This window comes from Scylla paramamosain, chromosome 33 (assembly GCF_035594125.1).
Source record: "Scylla paramamosain isolate STU-SP2022 chromosome 33, ASM3559412v1, whole genome shotgun sequence".
NCBI lineage: Eukaryota > Metazoa > Arthropoda > Malacostraca > Decapoda > Portunidae > Scylla > Scylla paramamosain.
This window is the reverse complement of record NC_087183.1, coordinates 9,222,368-9,247,367: the sequence shown is the minus strand read 5'-3', so window position 1 is coordinate 9,247,367 and position 25,000 is coordinate 9,222,368. Positions and strand designations below refer to the sequence as shown.

The 25,000-nt window shown below is 41.9% G+C and overlaps 1 protein-coding gene across 1 annotated transcript in view; it reads left to right on the top strand.

Moving 5' to 3' along the window:
- Positions 1-25,000, top strand: part of LOC135089637 (high-affinity choline transporter 1-like) — a 167,806-nt gene that overhangs the window by 11,045 nt on the left and 131,761 nt on the right. The window contains exon 2 of the mRNA XM_063985496.1: positions 23,432-23,491. Within this exon, the coding sequence (XP_063841566.1) occupies positions 23,445-23,491 (47 nt within the window). The 5' untranslated portion in view covers positions 23,432-23,444. The remainder of the gene's footprint in view (positions 1-23,431; positions 23,492-25,000) is intronic.

Sequence of the window (25,000 nt, the reverse complement as noted above, 5' to 3'; positions counted from 1 at the left end):
TGTTCGCTTGGTATACTCGTACGTCGCCGTGCGCTGGTTAATGCAATACCCGGGACTTGGTGAATTCAATGTAAAAGTGTTCAGTTCACTCCCGGCTGGCGTCCTCGGGCGGTGCGGCTCGCGAGATTAAACCAATAGACAAACTCCACGTTGGGGTTGTTCCTGCTACGCGGTTTGGTACAGGAGAAGAAGTAAGATATAGAATAGAGAGAAATATGTAGTGAAAACAGAACAGAACACGAAGGAACATGATGAACAGTAATGAAAAGAAATGAGAGGAATAAAGCGAATGAAGCAACGAGAAATGCAGAGGAAATTATGGATAACTAAGGAAAATAGAAGAAGAATAAAAAAATACAAAAAATACTAAGGAAAAAAGAATGATTGTGGGAAATGTAGCATGAGAATAACGGAAAATATGAACATCAAGTAAAACAGGAGTTTGCACGAGAAGAAATTAAGGAAAATAGTGAAGACCAAGATAAACAGTTGAAAGCGAAGATGAAGCAGAGCGAGTAAATGTGAAGAAGTGTGAAGGAAAACAAGATAAGCAGAACAGGAAGGGGAGCGGAGATAAACATGTCCTAGTAATGAATTCTTGTAACAGTGTCCAGTAGTGGTGGTTACACTGTACAGCAAGAGGTGTGTGATTTATGTATGACTTACTTAGCAGGGTGTGTGTATGTGTGTGAATGTGTGCGTGCGTGTGTGTGTTTAGTCAGGTAAGTAGGTGTGTGGAGGGATACGAGTGTAGTTTTTTTTTTTTTTATATGTTTGTTGATTGTACCACGTCGCTTCACGTCACACACCACACAAGTTTCCATGAACAGTTTATTGGCTTATGAATACGTAATTAGCATCACCTTCGACGTATTACTTAATGATTTGTAATTCTCTCTCTCTCTCTCTCTCTCTCTCTCTCTCTCTCTCTCTCTCTCTCTCTCTCTCTCTCTCTCTCTCTCTCTCTCTCTCTCTCTCTCTCTCTCTCTCTCACGTCACATCTGCCCGTTTGATAACATAGAAATGAAATCACAACACCCTGACATTAACACACTTTCTCCATGTAATACACTATTTCACAATCACGACCACGTTCCGAACCACTTCTGCGCTGCACTTCCACTACACTTAGAAGGCTCTAATTGACGTAACTCGGGTTTTTAAGGCTGTTTTTACGGTTCTACAAACAGATTAACAAGATTTCTACATTATTAACAGGAGAAACAGTCCTGAGAACCCGGTTAATCATCTCTGTGGCCTTGTAAAATAGTCGAGATGAGAGAGCAAAGAGTTTCAGAATATGGGCCTTATATAATGACAGGAGACCTTCCTTCTACCGCCTCGATGTTCACCGCAGCGCCGCTATAACTACCCCACCATTCCAGTAACAGGCCAGGAAGTTATCTCATATACTGAAACCCACATAGTTTCGTCAGTGGTGTGGGAAATTGCTGAGGGGAAGTGTTGTCGGGAGAAATATCGGAAAATTCTTGCATTACGTAATGTTACAGATCACCCGGCCGGAATTCCGCGGATACAGGAAGGGAAGGATAGCAAGGGGAGATAAGGGAATAAGAGGGATAGGAAGGGGAGAGTAGAGGAAGGAAGGGATAGAGATGGGTGTTAACAGGAAGGGAGGAATGGGAAGGGGAGAAAAGAAGAGGAGAGAAATAGGATGTGTAGAGAGGAGAGGGAAGGGAGAGCAATGGGAGAGGAGAAAGAAAGCATAGGAAGGAAAGGAGAGGGAAAGAAGGAGAAGAAGGCATAGAAAGAGAAAAAGTAAATAGAAAAAGGGAGAAAAAAGAAAGAAAAGGAGACAGGAGAGGGAAGGAATGCAAAGAGAAAGACAAGGAAGGGCAAATAAAAAAGCAGAAGACAGAGAGAACGAGAGAAAAATACTAATTGACAGAGGAGGAGGAGGAGGAGGGGAATTAATAAGTAAATGAATGATTAATTATAACGCACCGCAGAAACGAGGCAATATGGCGTCGCAAAAAACGACAAAAGCAAAGAAAAGAATAAAAGGGGAATAGAAGAGCGAAGAAAACTTGAAGAGAAGGAAAGAAAAAAGGGTAAAAAAAGAGATAGCAAAGGAAAGAAGGATAAGGAAAAAGGAGTAACAATATACGAAAGGTTAAAAGAAGGACAGGAAAGGGAAGAGTAGATAGAAAGAAAGGAGTGATAGAAAAGAGAACAGTGAAAGAGGAAATAGGAAAGGAAAGAGAAAAGTAAAAGAAGAATAGGAGAGAGAAGGGGAGGTGGGGATAAAAGAGAAAAAAGAAGCATAATATGAAAGAGAAAGAAAAAGGAATGGAATATAAGAGGAAAGGAGTGACAGGAAAGGTAAAAGAGGAATAGGAAAGGAAAGCAGAAAAAAGTAAAAAAAAAGACATGAAAAAGAAGGGGAAGTAAAAGAGAAATTAATCATACGAAAGAGAAGAGGAAAAAATGAATAACAAATAGGGAAAGGAAAATATAGAAGGAAAAGGGGAACAGACGGAAAGAGAAGCAGGGGAAGGCGACACGGGGGGAAGGAGAGACGCCACACGCACGGGGGCTGAGAACTGGAACAGGTAATGAAGGGTTGGGCTGTTTGGGGTCGTGCACATCTGTAATTTACCGTCCTTCACTGACAGGTTGGACAGGTAAGCTAACCACCTGTATGTGTGTGTGTGTGTGTGTGTGTGTGTGTGTGTGTGTGTGTGTGTTTCTTTGTCCCTCTATCCGTCAGTTCGTCCCTCCCTTCCTCCTTTTCTCTGTCTCTATCTCTCCCTCCCTCCCTCCCTCTGTCCGTCCGTCCTTTCTCTTCCTCCCTCCCATCTGAGTATCGTTTTGTTTCTGTCTCTCTCTCTCTCTCTCTCTCTCTCTCTCTCTCTCTCTCTCTCTCTCTCTCTCTCTCTCTCTCTCTCTCTCTCTCTCTCCACATGCCACCATTACCATCATTAATTAAAGAAAAAAATTATGGAAAAAAATCAGGAATATTTCTCAAAAGGCTAGTGTTCGTCATTAGCAAGTAAGACCAGGTAGGTAGGCAGGTAGGTTGGCATTAATTAAGCTGGCCGTGAGAGGTATTTAATGTAGCATGTAAATCATCTCCTAATTAACTCTCTCACCTGTCCCTTAACTGGGCGTAATCTTAAAGGCCTAGGCGACAGGTAGGAAAAGGGACATCTGATAATCACTTCTTTTTATCATACGGTCGGGGTTCTTCGTCAGGTGAAGAAAAAAAAATTGAAGGTAAAAAAAAAGAAAGGGAGAAAGAGAGGAAAAAATAAAGGTCTAGTGTACAAGGATTTAAGATAGGTGGATTAAAATGTGGAGCGTGGACCATGTGGATTTTTCTTTTGTGGCTGTTCTTGTTTGTTTTTGCAACTGGTGAACTAAAAACGGAGGGACAGGAAACAAAAAAAAATATGTATAGGTCTAGTGTAGGAAAGAAATATATATATCTTCAGTGGACGATTCAAGGAAGATGGATTAAAATGTGGAAGTGGTTATGAATGACGTGGATCTTTAGTCGCCAGATTGCCAGTGGAAATCGTTGTGGTGTTTCTAAATTTCATGAAGTAAAAAAAAATTGCATGATGGATATTCAGGATAGGTGGATTAGAATGTGGATGTGGGTGAGGTGGATTTTCATTTACCGGCGTGTGGATGTAAGGTCGTTTTGTGGTCGTTTCGTGGCTTCAGCGATTTATCAATTACAAAAAAAAAAAAAATGTATGTTGGAAGATTCAAGGAAGATAAGAATGTGGATGATGAGGTGGATTTTCACTTATCGGGGTGTGGATGGAAGGTCATTTTGTGGCTTATCAATAAAAAAAAATCTGTTTATTTGAAGATTTGTGGTCGGTGGATTAGGATGTGGATGAGGTGGATTAGAATGAAGATGTGGATGAGGTGGATTTTCATTTACCGGGGTGTGGATGAAAGGTTGTTTTGTGGTGGTTCTTGTGGTTTCAATGCTTCATCGGACCAGAAAAAAAAACTCTGCTGTGGAAGATTTAGAGAAGATAAACTAGAATGTGGATGGATTTGGCCGTTCCAGGTGGACTTCCATCTATCGGAGTGTGGAGGAAAGGCCGTCTTGTGGTGGTTCCTACGATTATTCACGTCACTGGTCGCTGGTTCGGTGTGTGGTTCAGTGACTCAGCCTGGGTTCGACTTCAGGGTTCGTGTCCACTTCTTGATTTGTTGTGACGGGAGTGAGAGGAACTTTTTTTTTCGCTATTTTTTTTTTTTATATTCTTTTTATTTAATTTTATTTATTTATTTGTTTTTTTATTTTATTTTTTTGTTTATTCCTTATATTTAATTTTCTGTTTATTTATTTTATTTTTTATTTATTTCCTATCTTTTCATCTTCTATTTATTTTATTTATTTATTTATTATTATTATTATTATTATTATTATTATTATTTATTTATTTACTTATTTATTTTAACCTGCGAAAGAGGACAGGCAAAGAGACGAAAAATGGGGTAAATGTTCGCTAACTTTTCACTTAAAAAAAATAAAATAAAATAAAATAAATAAATAAATAGATAAGTAATAGAAAAGTAATACAGGCGAATTAGTAAAATGGAGTTCAGTTTACCTCTAGAAATAAAAAAAAATCGTATACTGGGTTAGTCTGGGGTCAATAAACAATACATGTCCATTAAGAGAGAGAGAGAGAGAGAGAGAGAGAGAGAGAGAGAGAGAGAGAGAGAGAAAGAGAAAGAGAGAGAGAGTCCCTTCCCTCTTCTCCTCCCCTCCTCCTCTCTCCGCGGCTGCTCCCAATTCGCAACAATAAAAACTGGCTCACACTCACAGAATGAACCGCCTTTGAGCTGACGATTCCAAGGCTGCCACGCTCTTCCAACCTTCCCAACATAAAGCAGGCCTGCAATTAGTACCTCCTGCGGCTGCTAGGAGGAGACAGGGGCAGCGAGGGGCAGGAGGGCGGTCAGTGAGGGCCAGGGGGTAGGTAGCAGCGGGCAGGGAGGAGGCAGTTACCTAGATGGCCTTCACCAATAATGGCTTTCGATTCGGTAGCTCCCGGAAATCCGCATGAGTGGGATGAATGGATGCACTGATGGCTTGATGGATTAGCGGGATGTGGTTGATTGGATGTGAGATGGATGAGACTGCAGCTTTTTTTTTTTCTTCTTCTTTTCTCCCTCTCTCGAAGTGTTACGCGATGTTTCTGTGAGTGTTTTGATGGTTCAGGTGATTCAGACGAGACTCAGGGTTAGTAATCTGGGAAGGGGTGGAAGTAACGGGTTCATGAGTGATTAAAGATTGATTACAAGGAAGTGACAGGAAGAAACTGGCTTACAGTGGTAGATGACTAGGATAGACTTATGACGCAGGGTGTTATCGCTGGCTCAACTGCGAGGTTTAAAGGAAGAATAGATCAACTTATAAACGGGAATGACAGATGATTATAGGCGTGCGTGTTTTTCGAGTGATTGGCTCATTGCATCTTCCCTTATGTGTTTATCTAATGTTCATGTAAAAAAAAATAAATAAATAAATAAACAAATAAAAAGGTGACTAAAGGCAGAAGAAAAAAAAAAAAAGCCTCTTACCACTATGGGAAAAAAAATTAAACTAGAAAATTAAACAAAGAAAATAAGTCAAACTGCAAGAATCCATCAGGCCTACACGTGGCAGTACCCGCATGACACTCACTGCCTACCCACCTATCTAGCTCAACTCTGAATTGTAAGACACGAGGGTGGATTACTGCATTGGTCTGTATTGAATTCCTCCTGCCTTGTGTGTGTGTGTCCGCCGGGTGGAGTGGAGTGACAGGCAAGGGAGAGGGAGTGAATGGACGTTTGTCTGTTTAAGGGAATATCTGGTTGACTGACCTTTCGCGAGAGAGAGAGAGAGAGAGAGAGAGAGAGAGAGAGAGAGAGAGAGAGAGAGAGAGAGAGAGAGAGAGAGAGAGAGAGAGAGAGAGAGAGAGAGAGAGAGGAGCGTTGCATTTAACTTCATCATTTAATTTTACTGGTGCATTTTTTGTGGTCATCTGCCGCTCATGTTCACACACGCTATGTGCGTTTTTCTTCTTTTTTCTTTCTTTTTTTTTTTTTTTTTCGTCCCCAACAATGAGGGCCGTACCGCAATGTGATGCGCTCACCACGCCCTCACGCCCCCGCCCCTGCTAATGGACCTCAACGTGTGTGTGTGTGCGTGCGCCCGCGTGTGTGTGTGACAGATGTGACGAAAGGTAGTTACATGCATCCTTACGTCACACACACACACACACACACACACACACACACACACACACACACACACACACACACACACACACACACACACACACACACACACACACACACACACACACACACAGCAAGCACCGTCACCTACATTTCGCACTCAAAAATCGGTCTCCAGGCATGAATGTAAATACGAAAACTAGGAATGAGAGGATAAACCTTTAAATGCTGTGCAAGGAACACTCACAAAACCCACAGCTGGGATGAATCCTTTTGCCTGGAGAGAGAGAATCATTACCTCCATTCACTGACATTCTGAGATCGCCATCACATCCCTCATTACCTATTCTGAGTGAGGCGTGGGGATGGGTAGGAAGAAGGGAGGTGCAGGGAGGCTGGGAGGGCGTGAGGGTGGAAGGGAAGGACAAGTCAAATCAGCGGAAGGAAGCAGGGAAGCGGGTCAGGGGATTTAGTAGAACGTGTGGAAATTCGTGAAACTGCTTATAATGGACGCAAAATTGTTCCTGGAAGTTGAAAGGATATCATTAGAATTAAATGGTGTGCTCTAATCTCGTCTCTAATCTCTCTCTCTCTCTCTCAAAATTATTTTCTTCTTTAGCGTTCGTGTTCATATACCCGCGTGCGTGTTGGCGTAGATGTATAAACGAAGGTGGAAATCCCTTTGAGACAGACACACACAGAGAGAGAGAGAGAAGGAGAGGGAGAGGGAGAGGGAGAGGGAGAGGGAGGCCGAGGGGGGAAGTCTGGTACACAAGATCGTAAGAGTATTCCTGGAAGCGATCTTTTCCCTCTTTAACAAGACCAACACTGCTATCCCGCCCAGGTGATTAAAAGGCACTTCAGGTTAATTGGCTCGTGATGTTTTTTATTTCTAGCTTCCGCATGATTAGTGGTATTTGGTGTCCTGGAAATTAAGTTTTTTTTTGTGTGGTTGAGAGAGAGAGAGAGAGAGAGAGAGAGAGAGAGAGAGAGAGAGAGAGAGAGAGAGAGAGAGAGAGAGAGAGAGAGAGAGAGAGAGAGAGAGAGAGTGTCAATCATTCACGATAATACATTCATTAATAATTTTTCTACTGCGATTCTTGTATTCTGTTGTGGTAATGCCTCCTCCTCCTCCTCCTCCTCCTCCTCCTCCTCCTCCTCCTCCTCCTCCTCCTCCTCCTCCTCATTCTCCTCCTTCTCATCCTCGTTATCTTTAGCAGCGACACATTTATTTTTGTTTTCTTTTAATTTATTCTTTTACGTCCCTCGTCTTCGAGTCTCGTCTTGTTATCTTGATCTTTTCTATTTAGAGTCTCTCTCTCTCTCTCTCTCTCTCTCTCTCTCTCTCTCTCTCTCTCTCTCTCTCTCTCTCTCTCTCTCTCTCTCTCTCTCTCTCTCTCGTGTTGTTAGTTTTGCGTAATTCCTTATCGATGTGTTCACCTCAGTTTTCTATTCCCTTGTTCTTTATTCCCCTTATTTCCTTGCCCTTCCCACTCCCTCGTTCCTTCCCTTCACACATTTTTTTCCATACACGTTTCTGTCTTGTCCTTGTTCCCTCGAATGTTGTTTTACTTTATACCTTTGGATCTTGTTTATTTTTTTGTTTGTATGTGAAAGTATTTTATGTATTTCTAACGTGCGGCGCTTTATGATTCCGGTGTTGCGGTACGTGGAAAAAAAAATTGATTCATCCTCCCTTAAGTAATTTAAACTTTTATAATTACTAGTAACTTTTATCATCATCGTCTCCAACTGCTGTCTTTTTAATAACTCCAATCTAAAAAAAAAATAGCAATGAAAATGAATAAATTAATTCTCTATTCTCTTCTTTTCCGTCTCCATAGCTTTTTTTTTTCTTCACAGTGCTACAAATATTAGCAAAGGAAGAAGTAAATGAATTAATGGTATCAGAATCTTCAACAGGTGCCCTTGTTATGTATCAAAAGACTTCCTGGTATCTGTTCTTCTTGTGTGTATTTTTGCATTCATTTTATCCTCCTCCTTTCCTTCCCTTTGCTCTTTCTCTCTTGCCATCTCCTTCTGTTATTTGTTAGCTGTCTTATTTTCGTGCTCCCCTCACTCAGTCCTTCCCTTCTCTTCTTTCTTCATTAATCTTCCTATTATATTTTTCTTACTTGCTCTCTTATTACTCTCACTTCGCTATTCCTTTTCCCTCACTTACTTTCTCCAGTTTCTTCGACTTTAACGTCTCATTTATTTAACTGTCCTAATTCTTCTTTCTGTGTTGTCCAATTTCCTCAACTTCCGTATCTCGTTTCTTTTACTATCCTATATCTCTCTGTTCGAAAAGGTAGTTGACAGTTCCCACAAACACTTCCATAAGGACCAATTAGCCTTGCTGTGTTCCTTCGTTACTCTTCAAACACGCTCCTCCGTATATTTCTTATTTTTCCATCGGCTTCGCGTGGAGGCAGAGCGTGTGAGTGGTAGATGAATGGAGCATACTAGTAATCAGGTTGTTAGTGCTGGGTCATTAGGGAGTTTTAACCCTTTGATACACATTGGTACACCTTTTCCTAATTACCAATCACTCTGATGCATCTTTACGTGTTCTAGAGCCACATCCAATCTTTGAATCGGTAAGAAATTGCAAAATGTATTTTTTTCACCTACAACTTTCTTATACGAGTAGATACTTGTAAAGACTTCACGCATTTCTTCTCGTGCTAGTAATTGCTTCCTGTCGTAGTGAAAGGGTTAAAGGAAGACTAGATAAATGTGTGGATGAGGATAAGTTTCATACAGGGACTGCCACGTGTAGGTCTGCCGGCTTTTTGCAGTTTCCTCTATTTTCTGATGATTTTTTCTTTTCCTTTTGTCTCATATGTGTAGAGTAGAACAGCCAGCCACTCACTGAGCAACTTTTACGATGCGATGTATTGGCCAACTGCGGGGAAACAAATGAAAGTTGACAAGCGCAGGGTACCACAAAGGAGACGAAAAATCTTGATGCATCCTTTCATTTCTTCCTTATTCTTTCTCCACGCTGATATGATACTAAAAAAAAAAAAAAAAAAAATAAAATAAAATATCAGTCACAGCAAAACAGGTTGTCAGTCTCTTTCTCCGTTTCTATATTGAACGTGCATTTTTCTTTCCCTCCTGTTCCCCTCCTCTCGTCCCTTCCCATTTCATCCCTCCTTATCCTTCTCTCCCTATTCTCTTTCTCTCTCCTGTCTCTCTAATCCCCTCCTCGTACGATTAAGCGTGCATTTTTTTCTTTCCCTCCTGTTCCTCTCCTTTCCTCCCTCCCTATCCTTCTCTCCCTATTCTCTTTCTCTCTCCTGTCTCTCTAATCCCCCTCCTCGTACCCTTCCCTCGCTTCACTCTTCTTCAGTCCGTATTAATTGTTTTGTTTTCCTTCGTTAACATATTTCCTGCGTCTCGTGGGAGTGCCAGGCGTTGCTATAAATCTCGTTTCTTTTTTGTATTGGAGAGAAAAGATAAAAAAGGAAACTCTGGAAAATATATTGGCTTCTGTTTTCCCCTTATTTTTCCTTTTTGGGAATAAGATTTAAGAGGATTTTTCTTTTTTCGTCTTATTTTTCATCCTTTCTTTTTTTTTTTTTTGTCGATGCATCATTCTTTTTCCATATAATTTTTTTCTCCCTTTTTCATGGGCGATACATAAAAAGATCAAGTACTAGTTAGATATATATGTTTTCTTAATATAGGTTATATTTCTTACTGGTTTAATCCTCCCAGCTAGACTGAATTAATGTTAGCATGAGCATCAGCGATATTGACACCTCGGCAGCCTTCGTTTAGATATTCTGTTGTCACAAGCATTGGGGAAATTCAGTAAATTTGATCTGACCTTAAGAGTGGATGAGAGAGTGTTAGGTGGAGGAGGAGGAGGAGGAGGAGGAGGAGGAGAAAAAAAAAGAGGAAGCAGGAGGAGGAGAAAAAATGAGAAAACAAGAAGAAAAAGAGGAAGGAGAAAGAGGAGCAGGGGAATGAGAAGAGAAGGGAAAATAGAAAGAAAATAAATAGAAACAAAGAAAAGAAAAAGAAAAAAATAGAAAGAAAATAAAAGGAAAGAGAAGGCGAAGAAAAAGAATAAAAACAAGAGCAAAAACAACAAATGGGGAAGGAGAAGGAGGAAGACTGGCAGATAGATTGTGAGAATTGCTGGATATACTGTGTGTGTGTGTGTGTGTGTGTGTGTGTGTGTGTGTGTGTGTGTGTGTGTGTGAGTGAGTGAGTGAGTGAGCGAGCAAGGGTACCCTTCACCATCCCTTACTCAATCTCTCTGAACCAGCTGTAAATTTGCCAGAAGAGGAAACGCGGAGGAAATCGGAGAGGGAAGAGAAGGAGAGAGAGAGAGAGAGAGAGAGAGAGAGAGAGAGAGAGAGAGAGAGAGAGAGAGAGAGAGAGAGAATAACACTGGAGGGAAGAGAAGGCAGAAGACAGGAGTTAGGAGAACCAGGTCAAGTGTTGTGCGCGGTTAGAGGAAGATTGAGGCCCCTTCCAATGAGTCTCTCTCTACTTTAACTTTATCACTGCCATTGTTATTCCCTCTTGTTATTTCCTCGCTGTGGCCTCCTCAAGTTTCCTCGTTCGTGATGATAATTAGTGCTGCTGGCCCTGTTGAGGCTGTAAAAGAGGAGGAGGAGGAGGAGGAGGAGGGGAAGAGTAAGGGGAGGAGGTGAAAGGAAAAGAGGAAAGAGAAGAAAGTAGAAGTTGAAGCAGAAATAGAAGAAGAAAAGACAGTAGAAGTTTGAATATTAATATAAGGTGAACAAAAAGAAGAAAAGAATATAAAAAAAGAGTAAGAGGAAAAGGCGAAAGAAGAAAGAGAGAAGAAAAAGAAAGTAGAAGTAGAAGCAGAAATAGAAGTGGAAACGGGAGTAGAAGTGAAAATATAAATATAAGAAAAAGAAAAAATCGAAGAAAAGAAAAGAATAACAAGAAATAAAGAAGAGGAGGAGGAGGAGAAGAACGTGGAGGATATAGAAAACCAGACAACGAGGAACTAACAATGGAAAGAGCGAGAACAAAGAGAACAAAAGAGGAAGAGGAGCAACAATAGGAAGAAGGGAAGTAGCAGAATAGGTATTAAACAGGAACAAGGAACAGGCAACAAGGCAGTAGGTGATTTATTGCAAGGTGACCTACTTGTGAGAGGGCAGGATGTGAACACGAGCGACCTCCCTTCTTCCCACTCCTCTGTAATGTACACTACCTGCAGAAAATAAATAAGTAAATCAGTAAAATAAATAAATAAATAAATAAATAAAATGTAAAATCAATTAACTAACTAATTAAACTAAGTAAATAAATAAATAAACACAAATAAGTTAAAAAAATTAATTGTATCTTCTGGGAAACAAAATCAAATCAGGTATATGAACATTTCCTCGGCTCAGAGTAAAAGGGAAATATCTGCTTTGCTTTACATCTCTCGGTAAACGTTTCGTAAATTCAGTACTATTGTTAGTTTCCATTGCTCCTCTTCCTGTATTGTCTTTGTCTAGCGAACCTTGAAGCGACCACAGTTACACTCACTAATGCTTCAACTACCATATGACCCCGTTGTTGTGGCGCATTAAAGCAACCTATTCTCACTTTAATTTGTTCCAGTGAGTGACGACGCGATTACTGAGAGAGAGAGAGAGAGAGAGAGAGAGAGAGAGAGAGAGAGAGAGAGAGAGAGAGAGAGAGAGACATACCGATCTCCGTGTTCGTTGATTCCCCTCTACGTGTATGTCATCAGTCTATTTTTCGTTAAGTTCATTCCAAGTAAAAAAGAAAAAAGGAAAAAAAGTATCAGCGAACTCTGAGTTTGCTGATTTGTCTTTATCTGCGTGTCGTCTTTGGCTTTTCCTCAAGACTCCTCAGGGAATTAGACATTGGCTAACTTAACCGTCATCTCATCATTCTCTTCTTTTCTGGTCACCCACCCTCACTCTCCCACGCAAAAAAAATAAATAAATAAATAAATAAATAAGTAAATAAATAAATAAATAAATAAAAAGTTAAAGGAATCACAGACAAACTCCACGTCATCCGAGAGTTGCATCATGTCGCCTCAGGATTTCTCTCTCGAACACCAAAGAAAATGGAGTAACTTTAATAAACCGTACATGCTGGAAATGTCTGAAATCGCAGTCTCTTTGCGCGAGTTTGCATCTGCAGGCATCTCAGCGGTCTTGTCATTGAATTGCCAGAAATGCATCACGTCTTGGAAATGCAATATGCTTTTCCTCGCGTCATGTGTTCGATAATCTTGCCTGTGAACATGAGCTGTCTGACTTTTTTATTTTCTATTTGGCGCGTTTATGCTTAGTTAGTCAGCATATTCCTGCCGCGCCGCCATGGGTGTTTGTGTTGCTAGAGTGTGGGATGATTGTCTGGGAGGAAGAGGAGGAGGAGGAGGAGGAGGAAGAGGAAGAGGGGAGACGGAGGGAGAAAAGGAAGAGGAGGAGGATTTGACCGTTCTCTTCCCTCATTTTTCACAATAATGTACTCACTATCATTACTCAAGGGACCAAACCAGAATAGACCAGTAGAGTAAGTTCAGGATTCTCTCTCTCTCTCTCTCTCTCTCTCTCTCTCTCTCTCTCTCTCTCTCTCTCTCTCTCTCTCTCTCTCTCTCTCTCTCTCTCTCTCTCTCACCTACGCACTTGCTTCCTGGACGCCTGACGTAACAAAAAAGGCGAGACATTGCGCAGTTCCAGCGGCGTCCCTCAAGGCAGAGTATAATGGCTGTGTTTTGCCTCGGTGGGGAGTGTGGCTGGGTTGAGGATTGGGGGGGGGGAGTACTTCATGGTAGTGGTGTGCAGGGAGGGGAGGGTTAATGGTGGCGTGAAGGACGAAGGGTTTGCGGTGATGGTGATGGTGATGGTGATTGATGGTGATGAGTGGTCTGTGTGGCAGTGAAGATTTGTGGCGTGGCACCAGCACAGTTAGGTATTCGTTGGGTTATAGGACGGTAATCTGAAACACCTCTGTCCGCACCTCAACTACTTTCAAAAGGCTCTACTCGAAGCTTCACGTGTTTTTAAGGGTGTTTTTATTTTTATGGTTCTAGTGACAGATTAACAAGATTTCTGCATTATTGACAGGAGAAACAGTCATGAGAACCTGGCTAATCATCTCTGTGGCCTTTGAAAATAGTCGTGGTGAGAGAGAGAGAGAGAGAGAGAGAGAGAGAGAGAGAGAGAGAGAGAGAGAGAGAGAGAGAGAGAGAGAGAGAGAGAGAAGGGTTTCTAAATATGGGCTCATATAGATGTGAGTGGTAATTTACGCGAACTAATGAAACTCTCCCCAGGTGTTTTTTTTAACTTGTTCGTGATTACTTGGTTCATTGGAATGATAAGGGATGGCTGGTGTGTGATGGATATAATCTTTAGACCGACTCATTCTGCAGTAGTGGTTCTCTCACCTTCCTGTGCCACACGCATCCTTTCATCATATGTCATTCCCTCATCTCTGAGAAGAGGGCCGCGTCCACACACCACCATATTTTATCTTATTTATTTTCATTATTATTATTATTATTAGTAGTAGTAGTAGTAATAGTAGTAGTAGTAATAGTAGTAGTAGTAGTAGTAGTAGTAGTAGTAGTTATTATTTTATTATTATTATTTTATTTATTTATTTATTTATTTATTTATTTTTTCGGGAGGATGGGCAACGAACGGAGGAGGGAAAGAATTGAACAGGGACGGGTGGCTCCGCAGTAAGGTGTTGTTCTCGTAGGCCAAAGGTTGTGAGTTCGATCCCCGCACGCAGCAGTTGCCTTGGGCGAAGGAGTGGCGCTCTTTTAACTCTGGCCATCACTGTTACCATGCAGCAAGCCTTGCCATGGCGGCGCGTGACCTCTGCTGTCAACACTCTTTATCAATTAAGAAAAAAATAAAAGAAAGTAAAAACTACCTTGCCTCTCCAAGCTGACGTACATCGGAGTGTCTGCGAGGGACGGTGACGTACGAGGAGAACAAAACCTGATTTGTCTGTCGCGTCTGACACATCATGTATTGCTCATGGTATGCATAGTGTGGGGAGTCACTCCTCTGCTGGCGGGAAGGGTGGAGATGCAGCGTCACCGCGCCGGGAAGGGAGGCTAGGCGGAGGGTGAGATTGGCAGGAGGGAGCGCGTAAGTGTGACAACCCTTTGTATGAATAAGCTATTTCGAGTCACATGCTTTACGAATTTGTGGTGCGCAGCTCAATGGGGTGTCTACTGCAGGTAACCCATGCGCCGAAGCAATAAAAGCATAAATATTTCAATAGTCTGAGTCTGCCAGTCTGTTGTCCCAATCCTCCTCGTGCAACTCAAGCCCTCAAACTCCCGCAGAGAGCAATTTCCTCCTTACCGAGCAGCCCCGCACGGGATGAGCAGATAAGCAGAAATCAATCAACTTTCCCGAACATTAGTTAAATTCTGAGTCGCTTCTCTGATAAGCCACTCGCCTACGTGATGGTTAGAGCAACGACCTGAGGGGGAAATGTAAGACTGTCCTTAATCCACACGGCACCACAGAGGGATCAGAGCGTCTGGGTACTTGCAAGGATAGAGATCAGCTTAGGACTGGAGGTAGAAAGGAGAGGCTGGCCAGGTGAAGAGACAGGAGAGACTGCATAGGTGAGGAGAGAGTGAGGGAGAAACTTTGGGAATTCCATTATGTAAATCCTGCATGGTCAGGCTGCAATTCACTCAGGCAACGTGAAGGGAAATGGAGAAACGAATTCATTGCAGGTGACACTGACGGAGGAATGAGTGAAATTGAATTATCTTTGGGTATAAAAGTCAAACTCTCTCTCTCTCTCTCTCTCTCTCTCTCTCTCTCTCTCTCTCTCTCTCTCTCTCTCTCTCTCTCTCTCTCTCTCTCTCTCTCTCTCTCTCTCTCTCTCTCTCTCTCTCGTAGACTTTACGGATCGTTCCAAGGCTTCATCCATACGCTTCCTCGCTTCTCCTCTCCTCTCCTCCTCTCTTCTCCGTCTTCTCGCTGCTCGAATGTATTTTCCAAAGTGTCCCCAAAAATTGTGAGGAAAAAACAACCCCCCATTTTTTGTTTTGTTCCCGTGACGTGCGTACCGATTTTCCTATACACGAGAGAAGGAAAACGGGAAAAAATCGTTCCTCCGTTTTCTTTTTGTGTATTTTGGTGGACGTATTTGCAGTTTTGATCTTCCTTTTTTTTTTTTTCGTTAGGGGCGGAAGCTGTATTTCCTCCCTTGATTGTCCGCCATGTTGTTTTTATTAATTACGGAAGCCTTTGGTTATAGTATTTTTAAAGGGAGGGGAAAATTTTCACGCTAAGAAACAGAAAGGTAGAAGAAAACACGCTTATTCTCTCACTTCTCGTCTCGTTTCGTGTACTGGTGTGTTTTAGATTCAAATTCCCTCTCTTTTCTTTATTCTGTGTCATGCAGTCCTCTCTCCCTCTACTCTTTCTTTCCTCAGCTATTTTCTTCCTTCTCTCCTTTCCTTTCTTTCTTCCTCAGCCGCCATGTCTCCTTTCTCCTTTATTTTCACTGTCTCCTGCAATCCTCTCTCTCCCTTCTCTCAGGTCTCTATTTTTCTTTTTTTCCCTTCCTTTTCTGCCTTCCTTTCTGCCTCAGTTCCATGTTTTCTTTAATTGAATGTTTTTTTGTCTCTTTTCTCACCTTACTTTCTTGTTTGTGTGTGTGTGTGTGTGTGTGTGTGTGTGTGTATGTGTGTGCCTTATCTTTCCTCCTCCACCTCCTCCTCCTGCAAGCCTCGGGTCGCGTCACTCCCTCTGTGAATGTGGGCGTGATTCCCCCGCGGCACGAATCCATCAGCGAATTTCAGATCTCTTCTTCGGATGTTATACTCTCAATTTTGTGATAGCATTTCACTACACCCCCTCTTGTTGCCCCTCCTCCTCCTCCTCCTCCTGTTCTTCCTGCTTCTTTTATTCCTCCTCCTAATTCTCATCTTCCTATTCCTTTTGTTGTTGCTGCTTCTCTGTCTCCTATTGATCCTCCTCCTCCTATTTCTTCCATTCCTCCTCCTCCTCTTTCTTCTGTTCTTCCTTCTCCTCCTCTTTCTTCTATTCCTCCTCCTCCTCCTCTTCTTCTTTCTCTGCTTCTCCTTTCTTCTCCTCCCTTTTCAATTCCTCTTCCTCTTCTTCCTTCCCCTCCTTTTCGCCATAAAAATGCTTTAAAAAGTTCACAAGATTTTCAATGCACGTCACTTACTCGACATTGTTGGGAATCTTATTCAAATGTCACGAGGTTTTGTAATATATGTAGCTACGCTTTCCTCCTCCCCCTCCTCTCCTGCCCCCCGGCAAATATTGTCAGATGCTATGCAAGTGTTGGCAAATAATACATAAAGTTGGGTCTCTTTCACTGTTTATCTTTCCCTGTTTCTTTCTTGAATTTCCCGGTAAAGTTTCCATGGAGGTGTTCGTCTCTCCCTCCTGCCTCCTCGTAGATAAGGTACCCTGGCTCAAGTGGTTCCAGGAAATACCCTCCCTCGTTACAAGCCCCAGTGCTCGTTGGTGTTTGCTCCTCCTCCTGTGTTTCTTCGTGTTTCTCCTCCTTTTCTTTTGTGTGTGTCGCAGTTCAAGCTTTTGTCATCTGCCCCTCGTTTTCTTTTCTTTTTTTCTGGGCGTCTCATCCATTCCAGCTTCTTTTTCTTATTTTGTTACTGGTGTTAGTTGTGGTGGTGGTGCTACTACTACTACTACTACTACTACTACTACTACTACTACTACTACTACCACGTCTTCTTGTTCTTGTTTCTCTTGTTCCTGGACTGTATCCCTTAGCTGCCACAAAGAAAAGAGGGAGGATGCAGGGGTATGAGTTTTTAGGTTCAGCTTATCCTGTGTCTATTTTTTATTTTTTTAATAACCTTCTACCTCTTGCTGCCAGTCAGTGTGAAGGTAGTTGCTCATATACTCAGAAGCTTCCACTGCTATTCTTCCGGCAGCCAAACTTGTGCAGGGAAACATTTGTGTGGAGCAATTTGAGTTGTTATTTTTTTTTCCCCAGTCGTTTTTCCCTTTATTTTCCTCCCTGTGTCTTCATATTACCTTCCTTTCTCTTATTTCCTTTTATTTACCCAATTTTTTGCATATGTTTTTTGCACCCGTGTTTTCATTTAACTCTTTTTTTTATTATATCTTCATTAATATCGTCTCTTCTCTACATCGTTTTCTTTTGTCAAGATTTTCATTTTCCTAGTTTTTGTGCCTTCTTTCTTTTACTCATATTTTTATTTGACTTTACCTTCCAACTTTTAATAATTTTCCTCCTCCTCCTCTTCCTCCTCCTCCTCCTCCTCCTTCTCCTCCTCCAGTTATTGCATCTCTGCTAATAACACAAGAAATAAACACGTCACATTCACGTAGACAGGCGTGGTTATGAGCTGCAAACATGTGTCGCACCTGCCTCCCTCACCTTGTCTTCCCCGCGCCGCCGCCTCCACGCCCCGTCCCTCTACTCCCTCCACCAAACCTTCCTGGGGCCCCAAATTACATCATTCCGCGCTCCGTCCTCTTCCACCCCATCCCTTTGTTCCACCTTACGCAATCCCATCAGTCTCGTTCTCTACCTGTGCGGTTAGATATTAAGGAAAAAATGGGTGAAAAGACGGAAATAACGTTTGTATATTGAGATTATTCGCCAGAAGAGTAAGGTTTGTATATTGATGGTTAGGGAGAGTGACTGACTGACTGACTGACTGACTGACTGACTGACCGACTGACCATCCACAAGGACAAACAAATCAGCAAACAATGCACTCATAAACGTGTACATAAAAAGGTTTATTTGTGTACTGATGCAGGTGTTAATTAGTGTATCTGGAATGACAGGTGTCCAGCCAGGTGTGTGAGTGCAAGGGGAAGTGTGAAAATGAACACTGACCTTGGTACAGGCAGTTGAAAATAGAAAGATAAAAGTGGAGAGGGAGACAAAAGGAGAAACTGGAGATAGTCAGAGAGAGAGAGAGAGAGAGAGAGAGAGAGAGAGAGAGAGAGAGAGAGAGAGAGAGAGAGAGAGAGAGAGAGAGAGAGAGAGAGAGAGAGAGAGAGAGAGGGAGCCGTCACACTTTTTAGCTATTTCATTCTCCTCTCTCTGCTCTTATTACCAAATTTACTTCCCTGCTCTATCTACTAATCTACTGTAACTATGCTTCACTATCCTATCTTCCCTATACTCTTAATCTTTCCCTACATTACTTATCTCCCTGCAACTCAACCTTTCTTACCCCTTCCGCTACCGCTCACTACTTCCGCTACTAAGAACATAAGAGGCCACAACTTCTTCTGGTGTAGCAAATCACGAACAGTAAGGCCGAGGAGAGCTGGTGTTTGGTCTTCCTTTGTGTTCCTTATGTGGTGTTTGTTCCTCCTTTGTGTTCCTTTACCTGAGCGAATGAGTGACAGAGGGAGAAAGTGTTGAAACTAGAATCTGAGGAGGATTTGTGAGGGGAATACGGGAGAGCGAGAGGGGAATGAGGGAGAACATGGGGAAAATGAGAGGAAATGAGGGTTAATGAGGAGGGGGGATGAGAGTGGATTGAGGGAAATGAGGGGGAAATGTGGGAGAATGAGGAAGAAGGAAAATTAATGAGGGGAAGTGAGGGTGAATGAGGGTAATGAGAGGGAAAGCGACATAAGGGTTTCCTAATGAGACTCTTTAAAGACTATCAAGATGATTAAGATGATTGAGTTAATGTCACAATGATCCTCTTCTCTCGTCCTGAAGAGGTTCTGATCCTCTTGACTTCCAGGGACTCATCAGCGTGGAGTTTCTCCAGGGCTTCCCAGAGACTCCCCTCGCCTGATGACTATTAGGTCTTGTAACTGTTACGTGAATGTGTGTGTGTGTCTGTCATTCTGGTGTGAGGGTCGTCTGCTGGTCACCCAGCCAGCCGTTACCTAACAGAAAGAGCTCAAGGCTTATAGTGACCAATCTTTGGGTAGGACTGAGACACACCACACACCGGCACAGCGAGGCCACAATCCCTCGGGTTACATCCCATACGTGCTGCTGGGGGAACAGAGGCTACACATCAAGAGGCTCCACCATTTGTCTCGCTTCGCCTTTGACTCGAACCAGGTCATTCTGGGTTGTGAGCCGAGCCTGCTGACCACTGCACTACGTGGTGTGTGTGTGTGTGTGTGTGTGTGTGTGTGTGTGTGTGTGTGTGTGTGTGTGTGTGTGTGTGTGATCTGTTTTCCTTATCGCATTGTCTAACTTTTCCTCCATCTTTTTTCTTCCAATTCTCCCTTTTTTTTTATTCTTTCCTTCCTATCCTCCATTTATGCGACCCCCCCTCTCCCTCTCTCTCTCTCTCTCTCTCTCTCTCTCTCTCTCTCTCTCTCTCTCTCTCTCTCTCTCTCTCTCTCTCTCTCTCTCTCTCTCTCTCTCTCTCTCTCTCTCTCTCTCTCTCTCTCTCTCTCTCTCTCTCTCTCTCTCTCTCTCTCTCCTAATGCATCACACGTGCTCTTATTCCTCCAACATTCTCTTCTTATCTATCCTCCTCTTCTCCATGTGTGTGTGTGTGTGTGTGTGTGTGTGTGTGTGTGTGTGTGTATTTGTGTGGTGTCTATTTTTTCCACCTGTGCACGTTTCATAAGTTTTCACTATAAAAAAATAAATTAATGATGATGGCAATGGTCCATTTTTGTTGATAGTGTTGCCATTAAGTGATAACAGAGAGAGAGGGAGAGAGGGAGTGTAGAGAAAAAGTACTATTGGCAAACACAACTGCAATACCGATTCCTTTTTTTGGGTGGTGGTGAATTGCACTAAAAATAAATAAATATGCAAGTAAGCGAATTCAGCCGAAAGAAAATTAGTAAATGGAAGTAATAAGTATTAAGTTATAAAGAAAGTTAAAAATTGATCGACCAAAAATAAAAACATAGGTAAAGGAATTCATAAAAGGAAAATAAATAAAGGAAAGGCGTTGAAAATAAGCAAATAAAAAGAATGTTATGAATAAATAGATAGAAGAGTAAAAGAAGTCGATTAGCAAAATAAAAATTAACAGATAAATGGAACAGAAATAACAAAATAGAAAAAAATATGAATAAAAAGATAGATAAGCAAAAGGAACTGAGAAACAAAAATGAAAATTAATAAAAGATAAAACACTTTCACCACCATCATCATCACCACCACCACCACCACCACCACCGCCTCGGCCTGGGTGGCGGGTAGGGTGTGAGGTGAGACGCGTCCCTGGCGGTGGAATGGACAGGTGTGTTATCAGGTAAATGACTCACTAATTACCGGTTCACGTGATCCTCCCTCAGGTGATTCACGGCGCCCTTTGAACTCCTGACTTTATTTATTGGATTTTCTTTGGCTTCTATTCATCTTTTTTATTATTCATTCATTATCCACGTTGATGTTGTTTATCTTTGTCCTTATTATTTCACTATTCATGTATTATTCACTTATATGTTCTTTATATCCAGCTAATTGTTTTCGTTTGGTATTATTTGTTTGTTTATTTAATGGGTTCGTTATTTATTTTCGCCTTTTCGTCTTAGTTTATTCCTGTCCACACCAGAAAGCACTGTTAGCTGAAGTCAATGACTTCAGTCTTTCCTTTAATGTCAGTTCATATTTGGTTTGTATTTTGAGTCACCCTTTATATCTGCTGTTATTTCGTCTGTTATTATTATTATGTTATTGTTGTTGCTGTTGTTGTGAAGTCCTTCGTTATTTCTCTCGTTATTTCTTGCGTTATTGACTCGTTTGTACACGGGTTATTTATTTATTATTTTTGTGTAGCGACTTCAATTTATTTCACTCTGTTTTAGTTAGATATTTACTCGCTTCCTTGCCTTTATTTATTGACTTGTTTATTTACTTATTTACTATTCATATTTTTATTTGGTGCCTGGCTTCGTGGATTTGCTAAACTGTCACGTTTACTCCATTTTTAACATTTAATTTTATTCTATTTATCTATTTACTTATTTTATTCCATTTAATTTTATTGTATTCATTTATTTATTTATCCTAATCGGGAACTGAAGCTCCAATACGTTTCACTTTCCGAACATTACTGAAACATTTCGCTCGGTTCTGAAATTCGGTGTGCAGTGAGTTGACCAGCGGCTGTCATGTACCCTGTGGCGTGAACTGCTTTGTTTCCCTTTTTTTTTTTTTAATCCTCCCTCTATCTCTCTCTGCTGTTTTTAATTATTATATACCTGGCAGTGTTTTGGGGTGTCCAACCTAAGTGATCACTCGGTGTGGGTCTATCCTGCCGTGTCGAGACCCATTCTTTTTGCACTAGTGACCTCTGCTGACCAAGGGCTATGACAATCCGTGCAGTTAAACGTGACCCATGACCCAGTGACCTTATTTCCAACATGGTGGGTGATGGTGGTAGCGATGACCCTTGAGCTTACTTTCCATGTTACCTGTGATCAGTGGCGTGAAGTGACCAGTCAGTCAGTCATTCAGTTAGTCAGTCAGTTAGTGTGTATTTTGTCACCTTGTGTATGTTTGTGGTACTTGTTATGGTTGAGTGTTGGTAGTGATGATAGGAGTAGTCTTGGTGGTGGTGGTGTAGTAGTAGTGGTAGTAGTAGTAGTAGTAGTAGTAGTATTAGTAGTAGTAGTAGTAGTAGTAATAGTAGTGGTGGTAGTAATCTTCCCACCTTTCCAAGTTACTCCCCCTCACTCAATTAAATTTTTTCCCCACATTCCCATCTCCCCTTCCTTTTCTGCATCCCATTTCAACTTTCTCCCCTCCATCACATCTCCCTCGCCTTATGACCTGTCCCTTCTCTCCTCCCTTCCATTTTCCCTCCCTTCCATCCCATTTCCCTACCTTTCCTCCACACCCTCCCTGCTGATACTCCCAGCCGCATAGCCTCCGACGTAACGTTCCTCTCTCCTCGCGCTCCTCCTCCATCAGCGCCCCCACAGTACCTCCATCATGACGAGGCCACTAATGTATTGTAGTAGAAAGAGTAGTCTGCCCACCACGCCTACGCCCACAATATTTCCCCGCGAGATTGCAGCTTTACATCAGCCTTCCCGAAAAAATGTTTAAAAAATGTATAGCATCAAGGAGGAATTTCTAAGGGAAGTTGTTGGATGCTCAGATATTTGCATTTTTCTTCCGTCTCGCCCAGCTAATAGCCAATAATTTTTGAAGGAAAGCGATGGATGTGAAATATATTGCTATTCAGGCCGTCACAGTAGAAATAGTAAAAATAGACACGAAGAAAGAGAGATAGAAGAAAAAAAAGAAGATTGCATTTGCCTTTCATAGCTTCAAAATCTTCTTAAATTAAAACGTTTACGAAGTCCGTATTTTCTCAATTAAAAGAGACAAAAAAAAAGAAATAAAAGAAAAAACGTACAAAAAATTTACTTTAATCTTTCATTCAGAGAGAGAGAGAGAGAGAGAGAGAGAGAGAGAGAGAGAGAGAGAGAGAGAGAGGCTTAAAGGGTCCATATTTTAATTTTCATACAGCTTTCTTTTTATTCCCAGTACAGCATCCTTCAATTCTCGCCCCACTGAGCAGCACCCGAGTCTCTCATCAGTCTGTCGATAAAATTTCAGGTTAATATATACAGTAAAATCCCTCTTATCCGGCATCAACGGGACCGCCGACATGCCGGATACTTGAATATTGCCGGATACTTGAATAGAAGTGAAATTATGTCCACAATCACCACCCTACACTCACGCATCTTACCATAACAAAGATCAGCTGGTCTTAATCAGCAGCTGATCTGATCAGCTACTTAAGTGTAAGCACAACACGCTTCCTCTTTTCTACAACTTTAGGCATGATGAAGGCGTCAGGCGATAAACAGTGCACACGCGGGACTGAGTCACTGAGTAAACACAGTACAATGGGCCGCGGATGGCGCGAAGCAGTGCGCTCTGGTGGCGAGGGGACAAAGTATGCCTCGCGCGGGAATTTTAATCGATTTTATGAGTACACATTGATTTTTTATTGATTTTAAGGCTCGGGGAAAAATGTGCCGGATACTTGAAGCTGCCGGATAGTCGAATGCCGGATGAGAGGGATTTTACTGTAATTTTTTTCCAGTAGATTCAGTCTTTATAATATATATTTTGTAATCATGTTTTTCGAGAGAGAGAGAGAGAGAGAGAGAGAGAGAGAGAGAGAGAGAGAGAGAGAGAGAGAGAGAGAGAGAAGTAAACATGATTCATCACTTTTTCCTTTTGCGTTTTGTCTCACATTCATTTCTTTCCTATTTTACAGAAGGGTGACCACCATGGCAACGACAGAGGCCACCTTGAACCTTACCGACATCGCCAGCGGGTGAGTCATGCACGCACGCACACACACACACACACACACACACACACACACACACACACACACACACACACACACACACACACACACACACACACACACACACACACACACACACACACACACACACACACACACAAGGTTCCTTTCAACTCTACTGTATAAATAAGTTTCGAAAACTGATCCATAATTGAATTTGCAAGTGCGTTTTGTTTTTATATCTGGAAATAGTATTGATCTCAGTTCCTATGCATTTTATGAAAAGGAAACAGAAGATCCGAGAGCGTTAGCTGATTTCGTTTCTTCTTCAAATACTTCATAAAAGTTTAGAGTATAAATCTTAAACTCTGACAGCAAAGGAAGTGATGGAGTAATTGGAACCTTCTGGTGTCCGTCGTTAAATTTTCATGCAATGAATTTTTATGATTACTGAAACGGCGGAACGAATGTCAAGGTGTCAGTAGCAGCTAAAGTTTTAAAGGAAAACGAATCGCCTTTTTACGGAGTCATTGAGAGAACGTCTGGTGAGAGAACCGTGCCGAACAGAAAGCAACACGCAGCGAGGTCAGTAAATAAATAGATGAATAAGTTAGTAAATAAGTAAGAGAGCTTTGCAGTGGGTGGAACATCGAGACGAACTAAAACATCCAACTTCTTTTGATTCTTTCTTTGAATTCCTGGGAGCAGCTGTTGAGAGTGTTTTTCTTTTCTTCTTTCTTTGATCTTCGCCAGCTTCCTTGACACGCCCAAAAAAATAATATCAGTCTCTGTGATCAACAAATGCTATGCGATTTACTACCAGTTAAATAACTGCGTGTTATTGCTGGTTAAAGTGACAGTTATGACGTGTTCCATACATTCACAGGAGCAGGTTAGACAGTGTACTCTATCACAGCATTGTAAGGCACAACAAGTATAAACTGTTTCCTCTCCCTTTGTATTCCTTTGTGTTTATTCTAACGATCCTTGATGACGTCACACCCAAGATTAAACAGTGTAGCTTATCACAAACAGCCTCTTAACGGGTAAGTGGTCTGTTGCTTGTTCCTCCATTGTATTCCCTGATGGCTTCCCAGATACCACGAACACCCCTGCGTGGGATGAGCTGCAGTGCGCCAGGCCTTTGATCTTGAACACATAATATCCTCCCACGACCTGATTTACACACAGCGTATCTCTCCCACTTCCCTTCCATCACTGGCAGACTCTCTAACTTTACTAATAATTCCCGTAACGCACAAACACCATAACAACATACGGCAAGGACACTGCAAGGACTGACTGGTTGACTTACGCAAGCCAGCAAATGAGCAGCTGAAATGTATCATCTTCCATCATTCTCTATTAATTTATCGAACGTGTTCCTGTGACGGTTTAGTGTCTGTGCACTTGCGAAGTTTGTTCTTTTCATTTACAGTTTTATTTGTGATGCATTTTTTTTTGGTCAGTATCTTTTTAAGTTTGGCTTTGCGTCACTTATAACTTTTCACACGCATCCTAACTTGTTCCCTG